The 17,362-nt window shown below is 35.6% G+C and overlaps 1 protein-coding gene across 1 annotated transcript; it reads right to left on the reverse strand.

Moving 5' to 3' along the window:
• Window positions 1-1,548: 1,548 nt before the first annotated feature.
• On the reverse strand, window positions 1,549-16,528 carry LOC121969294 (rRNA-processing protein EFG1-like). Its single transcript, XM_042519305.1, has 8 exons — window positions 16,174-16,528; window positions 14,257-14,386; window positions 14,051-14,178; window positions 11,717-11,855; window positions 8,263-8,374; window positions 2,837-2,900; window positions 2,507-2,740; window positions 1,549-1,932 (listed from the first exon to the last, which is right to left on the reverse strand). Exons 1-8 carry the CDS (start codon window positions 16,324-16,326, stop codon window positions 1,924-1,926), a joined length of 969 nt encoding a protein of 322 aa, XP_042375239.1. The 5' UTR covers window positions 16,327-16,528; the 3' UTR covers window positions 1,549-1,923.
• Window positions 16,529-17,362: the final 834 nt, after the last annotated feature.

The raw sequence follows: 17,362 nt of genomic DNA on the forward strand, positions 1-17,362 counted from the left end.
ATGCAACCGTGGAGAAATTAGGGTTGACTATGTGGAGGCAATCTTCGATGCTTGACTTGGACGAAATTAGGGTTGAGGGTCACAACGAGTTAGTTGGGTTCAGAAATTAGCAGCCCTGAAGAAATGTATCCGATGAAATTAGGTTAGGGCAAAAACTCACTCGTCTTTCACAGAGGGAGGTCGGTCGCGGAGGCCGGAGGTCGTCGTCGAGGAAGAAGGAGGTCGTCGTCGCGGAGGAAGAAGGAGGTCGGTCAGAAACGGAGAATGAAGGCTGGAATTGCAAGTCTGAGGAAGAGGATAAACTTCAAGAAGAAGTCGCGGTAGCGAGGAAGTATAATTTTATGAAGAAGAGAGAGGTGGAGAAAGAGAAGAATAAAGACAAGTATCATTTACATGCTACTGACTTGGTCTCATCCATGTGGGTCTCCAGTTGGGTCGCGGACACGAGTCGCGGAGAAAAGTAGAGGCAAGTATTATTTAGCATAATAGAATACAATGTTTCACTTTAATCAAAATTATTATATATAGTCACTATTATATTAAAATATTATTTACCAACCTACCAAAATATTTAAACTGTATTAAAATTATTTTAATTTGATTAAAATTAAATTATAATTTTTATAATGACTATTTAATAACTGCTACAACAATTTATTAACTGTTACAGCATTTGCTACCTAAATAGTTATTATTATACCGTAATAATATTCTGTTAGCTATTATGACATTATGATAACTACTAAGCAGCTAATACAAAATAAAATAAAACAATTTTAACCGAATTTAAATAATTTTAATTAAATTATTAAAAAATATTTTAATATAATAGTATTATATAATAATTTTGATTAGAATGAAATATTATATTTTATCACATTATAAGTGTTAGTTATAAAATAATTATAGTAAAAATATTCTCGAAATGAAAAATATAATAAAGTGATCATTTGATGATTTTAAAAATGTGGACGCCCTTTTAATTTGTAAAATGATGATCAAAACATACGACTATGAATGATAAACTAAAATTTCTCTCTAAAACGAATTTCACCTGATTGTTATATCTTTATTTGCTTAAATTGGATGAATGAAGGAAGAAAAATTGTAAATATCTAAATACGTCAATAAATAAACTAAATTAAACAGAATATATCGTATTCAAACTTGTTTATTCCTCTAACTTTTATTGAAACTCAATTAGCACCATGGTCCATAGTAATACATTTTCCCCCCATATTACAGATAAGTATCATCTCTAAGCTTTGTTAAGATAAAAAAAAATAGATAGAAATAGAAAAAGGAATTAACATATATTATTTATATATTTAAATCAAAAACTAAAAGGAAAAATCATATTAAAATTTTAGACAAGAAAAAATAAAAAAGTTAACAAACTTGTCTGATGAAAATTAAGATGTATGGGACTCTTAAGGAACATTTATTCAACAAAATAAGCCCCAATTAAAAAAAAAAAAAAAAAAGCCTCAGCGTGATCCATAAGTTATGCCATCAACTTATTCCACAGAACTTCACCTCTCATACATGTAACCAAATGGAAACACAATTTTACATACACAGACTGGATTCAGTGGAGGCTAATTAGAGACCATCTGAATTCAACATGAGGGCTACAATTTACATAGAACAATGCTGAAAAAATTGTCATACAGTAAGAAAGTTGATCGTTTCATTTACTAATAGCTTGAAGAACCATTCTAAGGAACAAATTGCAAAAGTTTGGAACAGTAAATACAGGGTATGTGAACTATAATACATTGCGAAATAGCTAACCATGATGGAAAGAGAAACATTCTTTTTACCGAGATGTAAAATATTCACCATGCAGTTGGATCGAATAAGTTCCAGTATCAGTGGTTGCGTTGTATGCATCAGCTTCTTTATTCTTTGATAACCAATGCATCATAATGCCTGAAAAGGGAAGAAGACAGGACATCCCAATTTAGCTTCAACATTTCACAAGTCTAAATGAGTGGACTACAATTAATTTGGTCTTGAGCATTGAGTCAGTGAGTAGGCTTTATTAAGGTCAGTTCTCCCATCTAAGTTAAAAATGATTTATACCTGAGCAACAAATCAATTTGCAAAGGAGCACTTTCTCTTATATTGCATTAGAAGGGGCAACCAGAAGCTTTCTCACAGAAAAATATCTAGTTTATAGGCTATCAAGAGTTAGAGTGCAAGCTAATAAAAACTACATACGAACAGATTCTATAACAATAAGAGAGATTTGGTAATATTAGTGAGATTCTATCCAAATGACCCTCACAACAAAGGCAATGAAGCAAGAGGACTGACCATTTTCACCAAACTAACTGTTGTCTGCATTTAAAGAAAAGCATTTCAGGAAACTAACTTCGGATTGGATCCAAAACTATGACTGTATAGTTTCATATATGCCCAAAACTAGACATTGTTTTCCACATTGGATCCTATTTAATGGAGTATGCACAGAATTAGAGATCAAGAAAGAAATAATTCCAACCTGCTTTTTCTTCTTTGGCCTCCTTTTCCGGCGTGGTTTACGAGCATCGGAGCCAGAACTCACATTGCTGTTTTGAGATCCCACTCTATTTAGAAATCTAGAACTTTTGGAGGAAGGGCCACAGCTATTTGATGTGTTGCTACATGTAGGCATCGCAATGTTTTCAAGGGGCTGGTTTCTGCTTGATGGCAATGAACGAGGTGGCGGCATTAGAGCTCGAGCAGATAATAGTCTCTGAACATACAAATTAGGTAAACGCATGTCAAATTGGACCTATGTGAAGAAAAAGAGATGAGAAAGATGATTCTTGCAGATTCACATGGAAATTACCTGATTCCTTTCATCACTGGACATGCTCGATGTTGCTTTCCCAGAGGTACTTGAAGTTGGTTCTCTGCAAATAAATCAGCAAACCCTCTGCGTCAGTATCAATAGTCATTGTTGGAATAAAGAGCAACTTTCATATAAAACTAACGTGTATCATGGTTTCATTACTCATGAGGCCAGGCCTGTATCAATCAATAGTCATTGTTGGAATAAAGAGCAACTTTCATATAAAACTAACGTGCATCATGGTTTCATTACTCATCAGGGTCTAGATATAATTGACGACCTAACTTTTCATATTAGGTCATGGATGTAGTGGTTTAAGCATTGTCGACAATATTAAATGGATTATTGGCACATTAAATTTTCTGCCTATTAATATATTAACAAGAACAAAAGCAACAGAATCAGCTGGGCTAAAGATGTTGGCGCAGCAGGGCCGCGGCAAGAGGGGTGAATTGTCTGTAAAAATAAAAAGAACCTTTCTCTATTTCCAACTCATATTAGTAGCAATATCACAATTTTAATTAATAGAAATGAACAACTAAATAGAATAAAAGAGACCAAGAAGTTACTTGGTTACAACTTAGATGGTTGTTAATGCAAGACAAATAAACGCACTAAAAATCTCCTTCGTTGAAGGCGGAGAAGCCTCTAACACTCATTGACAGCTCAAAAAGTATCTAAGAAATGAATACAGAAGTTGTTGCTTATTTTCTACGTTCAGGATTATAGCCCCTGGAAAAACTTATCCGGAGCTGGAAGGCGCCTTCAGCGAGGTGCCAAGGGATAAAGCTTTATCCCTTGGCAATGGTAACATCAGCTTGGTCGAAGGCGCCTTTTATAGGGCTGGAAGACACCTTCGTACTGTTCATCGAAGACGCCTTCCAGCCATGGAAGGCGCCTTCCACAGCAAGACGCGGAGGTGCCTTGAACTCCCTTTGAAGGCGCCTCCAGCAGCACTTACAACCACCTTTTGTTCTTCTGCTGCTCCGATAGCCTGGGTGATTTCAGCCAACTGAAATAGGGCTCACCTTAACCCATTTTTCAACCTTCTCCTCGAACAGGCTTCCAACTCGGCTTCTCGTCCCTCGAACATCGCACACGTCCTTCTCGTCCACCGGTGTACTCTTCCGCAGCACCTCGTCCTTCGGATGCACCGAGCCCGTCGGCTCCCTTCCCATGCCATCCTTCTCGCTAGCTGTGTCTTTCGCTCGATTTCTTATGTTCCTAAGTTCCTGGACACTTAGACATAAGGATCAAAACATAACAAAACCTAACTTAACTTGGTTGATCACATAAAACTACCACGGGGTCCAACAATCTCTCCCTTTTTGATGTGCATCAACCCAAGTTCAAATTAAAGTAAAAACAATCAAATTACAATAATATAAGTACTGTTAAGAAATTGCAAAACTAAGTTAAGCATTAAAATAAAATGCGAATACGGATTTTGAACACATCAAAATTTTTCAACAAATTCCCTTACTCCTCCTAAACTTATGTCTATTCCTCCCCCTTATGATTACATAAAAAAAAAAAAAAAAAAAAACAACATAAAAAGTTAGAAAATGTGAAAAATTATTTTTAGGGGTACTTCAAGATTCTAAAGTTTAAGTTTAAGAGCTTTGAAATTAATTTAAAATTTCATAAAGACTTACTTTGAAAAACTTTAACTTGTTAAAAGATTATAATAATTAACAGTTAGTCAATTAAACATTTATTTCAATAATCAGCTTCTAGATTGTGGCGAGACACTAGGCCTTCTTGGATATTGGAGCAATAACCACTTTCTTAGACAAAGCCTTTTAAAGAACTTAATATTTAATTTCCTTTCTCACATTTAACCCTTTTAAAAAGAATTTTACACTAAGTATATTTTTGGAATCCAATATAAGTTCATAATTAAAAATTTGAGGGTACATAATTTTTAGGAATATTCCTAATTTGTCCCTGGTGATGTCTATTATACCAGTTTAGTCTACCATACTTTCTAGATTTTGATTTTTGACAATTATTTAAATTTAAGCATGTATGCTCATTTTTCAATTTTTCGATTTCTATCTTCAATTTTTCATTTTCTAATTTTAGATTATCATACAATTCTAGAGAGCATGTATTAGCTAATTGTCTTTTTAAATCAATACTTTCTTTTTCTAATTTGTACAAATTTTTAGAAAATATTTTGATAAAATTAAAAGACTGCTCGGGAGATAGTGCACGTACCTTACCTCATGATCTGATGCTTCCCTTTATCATAGCTTTCTTTTGATGATCCTCCCCCTTCATCGATGTTCATCTCTGAGTTGCTTTCATCTTTTGTTTGATGGTTTGCCATTAGGGCTAGTCCAGAGAAGGCCTCAATCTTTGACTCAGAAGATGATGATTCATCCCATGTGGCCTTCAAGTTCTTGTGTTTTGGTCTGTTGCCCTTGTCTTTCTCCTTCTTTAGCTTAGGACATTCATCCTTGATGTGTTGTTCTTCGTTGCAGTTGTAGCATCGAACCTTCCTCTTATTTCAATAATCCTTTTTCGTATGCGATTTAAACTTATTAGATCGAATAAACTTATTAAATTTCCTTACCATTAAAATCATTTTGTCTTCATCAATTGACTCTTCAGAGTCTAGATCGTTCGTTCTTACCTTTAGGGCAATGTTCTGACTCGGTCCCTTTCTTTGTCCTGCACACCGAGATTCGTGTAATTCGAAAGTGGAGAAAAGATTTTCTAAAGTACTCACCTCGAGATCTTTGAAGATATAGTAGGAGTCTACTATAGATGTCCATTCCGATGTTCTCGGGAACACATTTAAAACATACCTTAGCGTGTCTCGATTGGTTACCGTTTCTCTGAGGTTCATTAAGCCAGTAATTAGCTCCTTAATTCTTCCATGTAGCTGAGCAACCGATTCTCCTTCCATTCAGAGATTGCTTATTGAGTTCCGAAGTAAGTCCCGTTTTACGAGTTTGGCTTCGGACGTACCTTCATGTAGTTCTAGGAACTTCTCCCAAAGTTCCTTTGTTGATTCATAGGTTCTGATTCATAGGTTCTGATTCTGTTGACTTCTTGCAGAGGTAGCACACTCAGTAGATGGAATTCAGCTCGTCCATTTGCCATGAAATCTACTTGCTCCTTTTTGGTCCATTGGTACTCCTCTTTTTCTTTCGGTGCTACAAATTCATATTTTAATATTAACAATAATTCAAAATCGATTTTAAAAAATACCTCCATGTATTTCTTCCAAGACGCAAATTCCCCCTCAAACTTTGGTGGGTAAATTGTCGGTCCGACCATCGTTTTGGTGCTTCAGTCGGCGGTTAGTCCTTCTGAGACGATTGGACTCTGATACCACTTGTTGGTGCAGCGGGGCCGGCAAAAGGGAGTGAATTGTTTGTAAAAATATAAAGAACCTTTCTCTATTTCCAACTCAGATTAGTAGTAATATCACAATTTTAATTAACAGAAATGAACAACTAAATAGAATAAAAGAGACCAAGAAGTTATTTGGTTACAACCTAGGTGGTTGTTAATCCAAGACAAATAAATGCACTAAAAATCTCCTTCGTTGAAGGCGGAGAAGCCTCTAACACTCATTGACAGCTCAGAAAGTATCTAGGAAATGAATACATAAGTTGTTGCTTATTTCTAGGTCCTGGGGTCTTTTTATAACCCCTGAAAAAACTTATCCGGAGCTGGAAGGCGCCTTCAAAAAGGTTGAAGGCACCTCCAGCAAGGTGCCAAGGGATAAATCTTCATCCTTTGGCAACGGTAACATCAGCTTGGTCGAAGGTGCCTTTCATAGGGCTAGAAGACACCTTCGTACTGTTCATCAAAGGCGCCTTCCAGCCATGGAAGACGCCTTTTATAGCGAGGCGCGGAGGCGCCTTCAACTCCCTTTGAAGGCGCCTCCATCAGCACTTACAACCACCTTTTGCTCTTTTGTTGCTCCGATAACCTGTGTGATTTCGACCAACCGGAATAGGGGTCACCCGAACCCATTTTCCGATCTTCTCCTCGAGCAGGCTTCCGATCCGGCTTCTCGTCCCTCGAACGTCGCGCACGTCCTTCTCGTCCACCGGTGTACTCTTCCGTAGCATCTCGTCCCTCGGATGCACCAAGCCCGTCGACTCCCTTCCCGTGTCATCCTTCTCGCTAGCTGCATCCTCCGCTCGACTTCTTGTGTTCCTAAGCTCCTGCATACTTAACCACAAGGATCAAAACATAGCAAGGCCTAACTTAACTTGGTTGATCACATCAAAACTACCACGAGCTCCAACAAAAGATACTGACAATAGCACCTGCAAATCTTCACTAGACGGATGCACTAAAGCTCAGAAATTTTCAAGGTCTAGCTCAAGAAGCAAACTTATCAATTTAAAAAGTCCTTTTTATTTTATTTTATCCACATGTGGTGGTCTGATGCCAATTATACTGAGTGATATAAGCCCAAGAGGTGCCCAGGGATAAGGTCTATTGAAAGGTCGCCAGCTAATGTAATTTGTATTCAAACTATTCGCACATTCAAATAGGAAGATGAACTCCATTTATGGGTCATATAGAAGTATTTGCTGCTTCTATGTATAAACATGTGGCTTACATATACCTGCTTCCATATAGCCAGTTTGAAAAATTCTGCATGAGAAATTAGAAAGTGGACACCAAAGCTGAATTTGTTCAGCAGATTCAGAAAATTAAGTTGGTTCTTACGAAAAAAAACACTATCTTCAATGATTTCCAGCAATAGGAACATGAAGACAAGAAGAATCCATAATGGCCAAAAAAATTCACTACCATCTACGAAGACTAGCTTTTGGCTTATGGTTTACATATGGTCCAAAAAAATTCACTACCATCTACGAAGACTAGCTTTTGGATTATGGTTTACATATGGTCCAAAAAAATTCACTACCATCTACGAAGACTAGCTTTTGTAAGTGACTGAAAACACTACAAAACTACCCAGCTCACAAACATGCTCTTATTTCTCCCTAGCAGTTTCACCAGAATGCCCATTTATTTCGTTCCACATAGCAAACTCTTTATAAAGCCTTGAGTAAAATATGATAAGGCTATTAAAATTAGCATATACAGACATATCTTAAAGGAGGGTTCAGGTTATTTAGATGCTTATTAGAAGACAATCAAAAAACAAGATCTTATTCTCCCAAACATGAAGTAATATCCAATGATCCTCAGAAGCAAAGTTGAGTTAAACAAGAGATAATACAACAATAACAGGTTGGCAGGGTGAAATATAATCTCATAAGAAAAAAACCTTTTGCAATGGTTTAAACAGTATGTTTTGTCACAAAACTATAAAAGAAAAACTCTTATCAAATGTAACAGTCTTTCAACAAAGAGACAATCTTACATCAATCACTAAAAATCATTAACTTACAACTAACTCATTCTTTAATGAAATCACATACCTAATATTTCTATCTGTCCATTCATCATCTGCTTCTGCCTCATCAGTTGAACTTCCACTCGAGAAAAAGTCATCCTCACTCCCATCTAAAGCATCATCATCACTTGCTGTTTCTGCTAAATCAATATGACTACATTGAAATTTTAGCATAAAACAAGTACCAAACACCAAGTGATGGATGCATAAAAATATTTGTTAATATACTTTCTATTTGGAACTCCGCCCATGATGACCAGTCATGGCCGGTCCCAAGTCCGGATAAAGGAGGAGGGTTGCGTTAGGTTGCCAGCCAGCATCAAACTATGGCAAAATTTCATGAATGAATCCATTAAACTATTGTGCTAATGCTAGGTTGTTCCCCGGAAGGAACGCGTTGCAGGGTCCGACTGTAACGTCTCGGCAAGGACCGCTACATCTCCAGAACTCGGGTGTAGTGATAAATATGCAAGAGTTCGCGTTACAGGGTCCGACTGTAACGTCTCAGCAAGGACCGCTACATCTCCATGAGAACTTGGGTGTAGTGTTAAATAGGCAAGAGTTCTCACACCATAGGTTAGATAAGAACAAATATGATAGGAAAACTAATAATCTAAGATTTGGAACATGGAATATAGGAACTCTCACCGGTAAATCAATGGAGGTAGTAGATATGATGATTAGGAGAAAAATTAATATTTTATGTGTACAAGAGACAAAATGGACAGGTGAGAAGGCAAAGATGATAGAGAACTCGGGTTTTAAGTTATGGTACACTGGAAAGAGTAAAGCAAGAAATGGAGTGGGTATTATTGTAGATAGTTTGTTAAAGGATGAAGTTGTAGGAGTAGTTAGAAAAGGGGATAGAATTATAGCCCTTAAGATAATAGTGGCGAAAGAAACTATGAACATAATTAGCGTATATGCACCACAAGTAGGATTAGATGAAACTACCAAATTAAGGTTTTGGGAGGACTTAGATGAAATATTACAAAATATTTCACCAAATGAAAGGATTTTAATAGGAGGTGATGGCATGTCGGAGTGAAAAATGAGGAATATGAGAGAGTACATGGGAGTTATGGGTTTGGAACGAGAAATGAGGAAGGGAAAACTATATTAGATTTTGCGATAGCATATGACCTTATATTAGCTAATACATTTTTTAAGAAAATAGAAGAACACTTAGTCACATTCAAAAGTGGGAATAATAAATCGCAAATTGACTTTCTTATGGATAGGAAGAAGGATAGAAAGATTTGTAAAGATTGCAAAGTCATCCCTGGAGAAAGCTTAACTACCCAACATAGGGTAGTAGTGTTGGATATACGCCTCAAACATAGTATCAATAGAAAGAAAATATATACAATTCCTAGAATTAAGTGGTGGAAGTTAAAGGATGGGAAGCAACATATATTTAAAGAGAAGGTAGAAGTACAAGCATTAGGTGAAATATACGATGACTCTAATACAACATGGGATAAGATGGTATCAAAGTTGAAAATAGTAGCTAAGAGTGTCCTGAGTCAAAGGGGCATGCACCGCTAAGTAAAGAATCTTGGTGGTGGAATGAGAAAGTACAAGAGAAAGTGAGGGAAAAACGAATAGCCTATAAGGAATTATATATTTGTAAGAACGAGGAAAATTTAAAAAAATATACAATAGCCAAGAAAGAAGCTAAGAAAGTAGTGAGTGAAGCAAAAAATGAAACTTTTGAGCGGTTATATCGAAATTGGATAAAAAAAGGGAAAAGATATTTATAGAATAGCTAAAGCGAGAGAAAGAAAAGAAAGAGATCTTAGCCAAATAAAATGTATTAAAGATGAATGTAATAGGTATTATGAAGCGATGAAGAAATAAAAGAGTGGAAGAGGTAGGATGAGAAAAATGAAATAGTGGAAGAACTATTTTAATTAACATTTTAGGGAAGGTTCATGTGACTAATTTAGCTTTTATCAAGAATTCAAATTCTAGAAGTTAAATGGGATGCAAAATGGGAAAACAATTGGATTAGATAATATTCCAATAGAAGTATAGTAGTGTTTAGGGAAACAGAGTATTAAATGGTTAACGGATTTATTTAACCTGATATTAAAAACAATGAAAATGTTTGGTCAGTGAAGGGCAAGACCCTAATCCCTTGTATACGAATAAAGGAGATGTACAAAATTTTGTAAATTATAGGGGCATTAAGTAATGAGTCATACAATAAAACTATAGGGAAAAAACAATATAGAAAAGATTAAGGAGATCAATGTGATCAAAAATCAATTTAGATTTAGACGTTAACAATATAAGATATATATTTCTCAGCTGATTGAAAAAATATCAAGAAAAGAAACAAGATTTACATATGATATTCATTGACCTAGAAAAAGCTTACAACAGAGATTTAAGGAAAATTATGTGCAAAATTCAAGAAAAAAAAAGTGTTAGTATAGCGTATATTAAAATAATTAAGGATATGTATGAGGATATAAATATAAGAGTAAAGGCTCCAAACAGATTAACTAAAGTGTTTCCTATAATATAGGATTACACGAAGGATTAGCTTTAAGTTCATACTTTTTGACATTAGTCATGAATGAACTTAATGGACACATCCAAGACACGTTATCATGGTGCATGTTGTTTACGGATACATTGTTTTGGTCATCGTGAAAAAGTAAATGTCAATCCTGAGATTAGACGTAAAAGGTTTTAGGCTTAGTAGAAGCTCTCCGCAGATATACTGGAATTTGCAAGAGGCTGTATTAGAGAATGAAACATGTGAGATCGAGATCATACCGAAATTTAAATATTTAGGATCGTTTTACAAAATGATGGAGGGATTGAGAGATGTCTTACATGTAATACAAGAGGATGGGTGAAATGGAGGGGCGTCGAGTGTTTTATGTGACCGTAAAGTACCTCTTAAACTTAAAGGTAAGTTCTATAAAACGCAGTTAGACCTGTTATGTTATATTGACTCGAGCACATGAGCAGAAGATGAGAGTTGCAGAGATGAGGATGTTAAGGTGGATGTGTGGACATACGAGGATGGACAAAATAAGAAATGAGAGCATTAGAGAGAAAGTAGGAGTTGCATCTATTGAGGAAAAACTCAGAGAGACACGTTTAAGATGGTACGGACATGTACTTAGACGACCAATAAATGCTCCAGTTAGGCGATGTGAAACTATGATAAACATGCATATAAAACGAGGAAGAGGAAGACCAAAAAAGACTTGGTTAGCAACAATAAAACAAGATAAAATTTATTTAAATATAGATGATGATATAATAGGAGATAGAGCTCAATGGCGTAAAAGGATTCATACAGTCAACCCCACTTAGTGGGAAAAGGCTTGGTTGTTGTTGTTGTTGTTATACTTTCTATTTGGTGTCATGAAAAATGCTAAAATCAAGTGGAACAAGTTGCAAATGGTTTGTAAACTGTGGGCAAGTATTGAATAACTTGAAAGGAAGAATATTATAACCTTCTAAATCCATTCCACTTGCCGCAGCAGCTATAAGATTAGCTTTCACCTGTTGACGCAATTTATTTCTCTTATCTACAATTGCTGGATTATCACCGCCAACAAACAGTGAAACATATTTTTCAGTCTTCGGGAAGAACTGTATCAACAAGGGGAATAAGTTAGATGCCACTTTGAAAAAATTTCAGTGTTCAGCATCTCAAATACACCAACAATAAAAACAACATTCAGTACAGATCACACGACATGTCGATATGTATATCTAAAAGCAATGTCCACCATGTCTTTCTATATCATTGCACACCTGCAATGCATTTTGAGAACATTCTTAATAGCTAATAATATGATGACATGGGCATCTTTTAAGCCACCTATGCATTTATAAACAAATTAAGATCTACCGAGTGTCATTTAGAAAGAGTTAAAACTTTCTTAAAATGAAAGTATATATGACCATGAATAACATTAAATAATTGTAAATTAATAATAAGCATAAGCTTTCTTTAATAACTAATAAACTTATTCCTATTTAGGTATTTAATCTCATTGTTTAATTAGTTTTTCTTAGCTGACAATATTCATATAATTGTGAACATTACTTAAACGAAGCTTTTACATAACCTGCTTTTACTTGGGTTGTATGAACTCTTAATCTCCTATTCCATCCTTAGTCTTGACGTTGAAAAAATTTAAAATTTCAAGACTGCCATAAATCGAAGGCAGATCAACTTAGATGAGAATCACACTTAAAAAAAGTCGAAATTGCATGATTTCAACACAATTTGTGACTCAAGTAATTTGTCACAAGTTCACAACTTAGTTCGACTAGTGCACACTTGAGAATAACTCAAAATAGTCTCTAGGTTCAAATCAATTTTTAAAATATTCAAAACTTAATTCTTGGCATGACCCAAAACCGCCAATGTCGGTCTCAAGCCCTGATGAAAAAGGTTGAGAGTTACTTTAGATTGTCGGTCAATGTCAAAGAGAGACAAATGTTCTATGAATGAATCTATCATTCTATTGTGCTAATGTTAGGTTGTGCTAATGTTAGGTTGTGCTAATTTTATAGGAATATTAATTATTTTAGATTTGAAACATAGAATTTTTGCGTGTGAGAACAATTGGTATTCCTATAAAATTTGTTCTTATCCAACCTATGCTATGAGAACTCTCGCATATTTAACATTACACTCAAGTTCTTATCGAGATATATCAATTCTTACCGGGACCTTGCAATCAAATCTTACAATGCGCCTTCTGAGGAACAACGTAACATTAGCACAATAATTTGATAGATCCATTCATAGAACATTCACTTGTCTTTGATGTTGGCTAACAACCTAACGCAACTCTCAACGTTTTTCACCCAGACTTAAGATCAGCATTGGCGGTTTTGGAACCATCGATATAGACACAATAAGAGCATAAGAAAAATATTCCGTATCACCGTATGGACACAATTTTGTAATATTTTGAGATGAACATGGCACAAGGAAGACCATATTAACAACATTAGAGTTGTAAGAAATTCTATTACTATTATTATTATTCTCATCAAGTTTCTTCTATTTAAAAAACTTAACATATTTTAACTTGATTATTATGATTGTTATTGTGCAATTCACATTAAATAAAAAATTATTTAATTGACTTTTGGATAGTTTCTTTTATTTATTCTATTAGTATATCAAGATTTTCTAATAGTTAATATAATATTACTTAATTCTAGCCACACTCATTTTATTTATTTTAAGTACCAACAAACTTTTAATACTATTTGATTAATTAGAATTATTTATCTTTAAGCATTCAAAATTAAAATCTTATATTTCTTGAATTTAAATATTATTTAAAAAATTTAAATTTGAAAGATTAGGAAAAACAAGTATGTGGAAAGAAAAATAGTAGTATACTTAAGAATTTATGAATAGAAATGCTAAAGCAATTTAATAAATTTTGAACTTTCAATTTAAAAACTCAAATGGGGACTTAATTTTTAAAATTATTTCATTTTAGATAAATAAAATTTAAAAAATACAATAAAATTTATCGTTAAATCATATTTTTATTAATTAAAAATTAGATATTATTAGAGATGGGTTAGAATTTATTATTCCAAAGATAGAATATATTAATATTTTATTAAGTATTTTTAGTTGTACCATATTTAGCAAAAAAAGACAAAACAAAAACTGAAAATAATTAACTTTACTTTTAATAAATCTAATATTTGTTTATAACTCATTTTATTTTATAAATTTTGCACAATATGCGGGAAAAAAAATAAGAACCTTCGTATATTTAGATTGACAAAGGGAAAACTGAACTCACACGAACATAATTTAGATCCTCCTTTAGTTTTGAAAGCTGATCCAGAATTCTTTCATCTGAGGCATGATCAGATGATGTTCGCTGTCGTTTCTCAAGCCTTCTTATCATCCTTTCAACTTTTCTCCTCTCTAATTAAAAACCACAGAAATGATAAGCCAAATGTGATCCTACAAATTACAATAGTTTTTAGTTTGAGACAAATATACCAAAGAATTTTAATTTTTTGTCCCTCAAACGTATCTTATGTTCCAGTTCCAAGCGTGCCTGAAGCTCCTGTTGCTGCTTTAGTTCTTCAAGCTTCTTTTCTTGAGCCTTCCTGACTTCATCATGCAAGTCCTATATATGTCCAATGTGTTAAAAGACTCACCAAGTAAGCAAAGATGTTCATAGATTTAGTGAAGGAATATATTACACATAGGAAATCAACTCAATGCCATAGCTTCATTACAAAGTTCAATTTAAAATTACAAAAAATAATCACCCAACAAACAAAAAATCATAAGAGATATTTATACAAAAAGAATGATATTAATTGTGAATCAAGTCAAATAGTATTTTACTTCCAAAGAAAAGAGTATTACCGTTAATTCAATAATTGAATGTTTCTTCAATCAAATATGCACAGTGTTCTAAATGGTGGCCGAAGCGGCCGCCTAGGCGGGAGGCATGCATCAACCACATCGCCTTTGCCTGAGGTGATGCTTTAGCGGTAACTCACCTCCTTCTGCCATGGCCACCGCTGTTGCCACCGCCGCCATTTCACCACTGCGATGCATCCGGATGCGTTTTGCAAGCCCAGAAGCATCGCTCAAGCCTGGCAATGGGCCTGAAAGCGTCGCTCAAGCCCTGCGACACGTCTAGATGTGTCGCGTGAGCCCGGATGTGCCGCCTAAGCCTGACAACGGGCCCGAAGGCGTCGCCCGAGCCCTGCGATGGGCACGGATGAGTTGCCCGGGCCTAGCGATGGACACGAACGTGTCGCTAGAACCCAACGATGGGCACGGACAGTCGGTCGGGCCCTACGACTCATCCAAACTCATCGTGTGGTCTCGACGGCGCGTCGGGCTCATCACCCGACCGAAGCAGGTACACGGATAAGTTGTATGTTAGGGTTTAATTAAATAATTTTAGATTAATAATTTTAATTAACTCCCAACTATGATTGAGATAATTTAAATAGACTTAATTAAAACCTAATAAAATTATCCCATTAATAATATATATATATATATATATATTAATTTTTAATTAATATATTTTATTAAAATTAAATATTATAAAGAATAATGATTATTTATAATATTATGTATATAAAATAGTTAGAAAAATTCAACCGCCTAGGTGGTCGAGGCGGTAGGTGGTAGGCTGTCGCCTACCACCATTTACAGCACTGGATCTGCATCGTTTTGTTCCATGAATGTGATTGCATGACTATACACTGAATAGGTGTTTCCATAAATCTCCATGATAAGTTACACATTTGAGAAGATTAATGTGGCAATGAAGTAGATCATCAGGGGCCATGGACTTACAAATAAAAATGGAAAAAGAAATTTTCAGAACACTTAAAGATAAAAAGAAACAACTACACAATTTCTTTGAGCAAATATGGAGAATAAAATACAACAGCATTGTCTAGAAATCTAAAAATTATAAATAGAATAGACACAGTCATATGACATTGGCGTTATACAATTTAGATGAAGTATTTGCTATCAATAAAAGGGTGAGATCAATATAGCATATACTGCTGTCACAACAAAGTAAAATTACGAAGGATTAGAAAGAAGACCACTACAAATCAAGCCACAAGGCATTGCCTTGGAAATAAAAAGAAGCAAATGTTTTTAATAATGAAATTCAATGACGGTCATCATCCGACTAGGACAGATGGTCCTTGACATCATTTTCAATTACTATCTTCATTCAGAAAGATAATTTCCATATAAAGTTTTTCTAATTGTTTCCAGTATGAAATGCTGCGACGTTATCCTTCAACTCCGAGCTAATTAAAGCCCAAAATTTGCCTAAAACCTAATCTAGGAAAGCACCGCACGAACAAGCACGAAATTAAATGGTGCAATGCTACCGTTTTAGTTAAATGGGCGTTGAGACCTGAGTACCTTACGAAGAAAGCGTTCAACGGAACGGATCTGATTTTTGATGGAGACGCGTTTCAACTTGTTGCGCCTCTTATCCAGCCCCATCCCCTTGGAGCGGCGGTCAAGGGGTCTCCTCTCAGCGATCCGACGCCTGGCGTAGCCGCCATGAGCCATTCCCGATGATTTACAGCCTGCCGGAGCTAGATCGGCATCGCCGGGAACCCCAGATCTAGGAATAAGATGGAATAGAAGTAGAATTCGCGATTGAAAGCAGTAAATCCTCCCCTTCGGTTCCTAGGGTTCCTTTCGCCGGGCGAAGCGGGAGAGAACCCTCTACGTAACCTTCGCGCTCCAATCTTCATCGATGCTGAACGAGACTAATAAGTAGGATGAGTCCAAAAAGAAAGGGCTCAATAAAGTTCCGTGGCACGTGAGCCACGTAACCAGATGAACGGGAAAAAACGCCCGTTTGAGCCGGTCGATCCCAACACAACTTACAAATTTGTTTCATTTTACTCTAAAACGTTTAATATATTATACTGCACCCCTAGATTCTTCCATAAAAATAGATAGAAATAAAAAATACTAAATCATCAAAAGAACATATTTAAAAAAATAAGTCACAAGGACAATTAAATATTTTGTAAAAAAACTCTCCTCCACTATGAAAACTCTCCTTCTCGGTCGCAGCCGAAGGCGGAGAAGCCTTGTACAAATTCTCACACACACAAACAACTCACACAAGAAGAAAAAATACAAATGCAAGTAAAAACACTCTCTTCTTGTTTACTTGTTGCTTGTTATACCTCTTGAACCTTGAGAGAACACTCTCAAGAGCCTTCAAGAAATGGTGGTGAAAGTCGGAGAAGTTCGTTGAAGATCACCGAAAAATCGCAGGAAGAAATCGTAAAGATCTCACAAAGAAGACGCTCCGCCCAGGCTATATACAGTGCCTCCAATCGTTTGAAATCAACCTCAATCGATTGTCACGTCAGCTCCGCACAATCGCAGCCGTCCATCACCTGCATCCTGCGCAACGGTCGAATCCCAATCGATCAGCCAATCGATTGGGACAGTCTGAATTGATCTACCGATCGATTCAGATGCTTTCTGTGTTCTCACGATCGCGCGAGAACTCCCAGCTCCAATCAATCGACCGATCAATTGGAGATTCCCAATCGATTGCCCGATCGATTGGGAAGGCCTCTGT

Source organism: Zingiber officinale, chromosome 1B (assembly GCF_018446385.1).
Source record: "Zingiber officinale cultivar Zhangliang chromosome 1B, Zo_v1.1, whole genome shotgun sequence".
Lineage (NCBI taxonomy): Eukaryota > Viridiplantae > Streptophyta > Magnoliopsida > Zingiberales > Zingiberaceae > Zingiber > Zingiber officinale.

Excerpts from the sequence above, each read along its gene's own strand:
- LOC121969294 (XM_042519305.1), bottom strand. The coding sequence starts at position 16,326 with ATGGCTCATGGCGGCTACGCCAGGCGTCGGATCGCTGAGAGGAGACCC. Across the intron at positions 14,387-16,173 it reads TTGAACGCTTTCTTCGTAAG|GACTTGCATGATGAAGTCAG; the intron begins GTACTCAGGTCT and ends GGACATATATAG. Across the intron at positions 14,179-14,256 it reads CAAAAAATTAAAATTCTTTG|AGAGGAGAAAAGTTGAAAGG; the intron begins GTATATTTGTCT and ends GTTTTTAATTAG.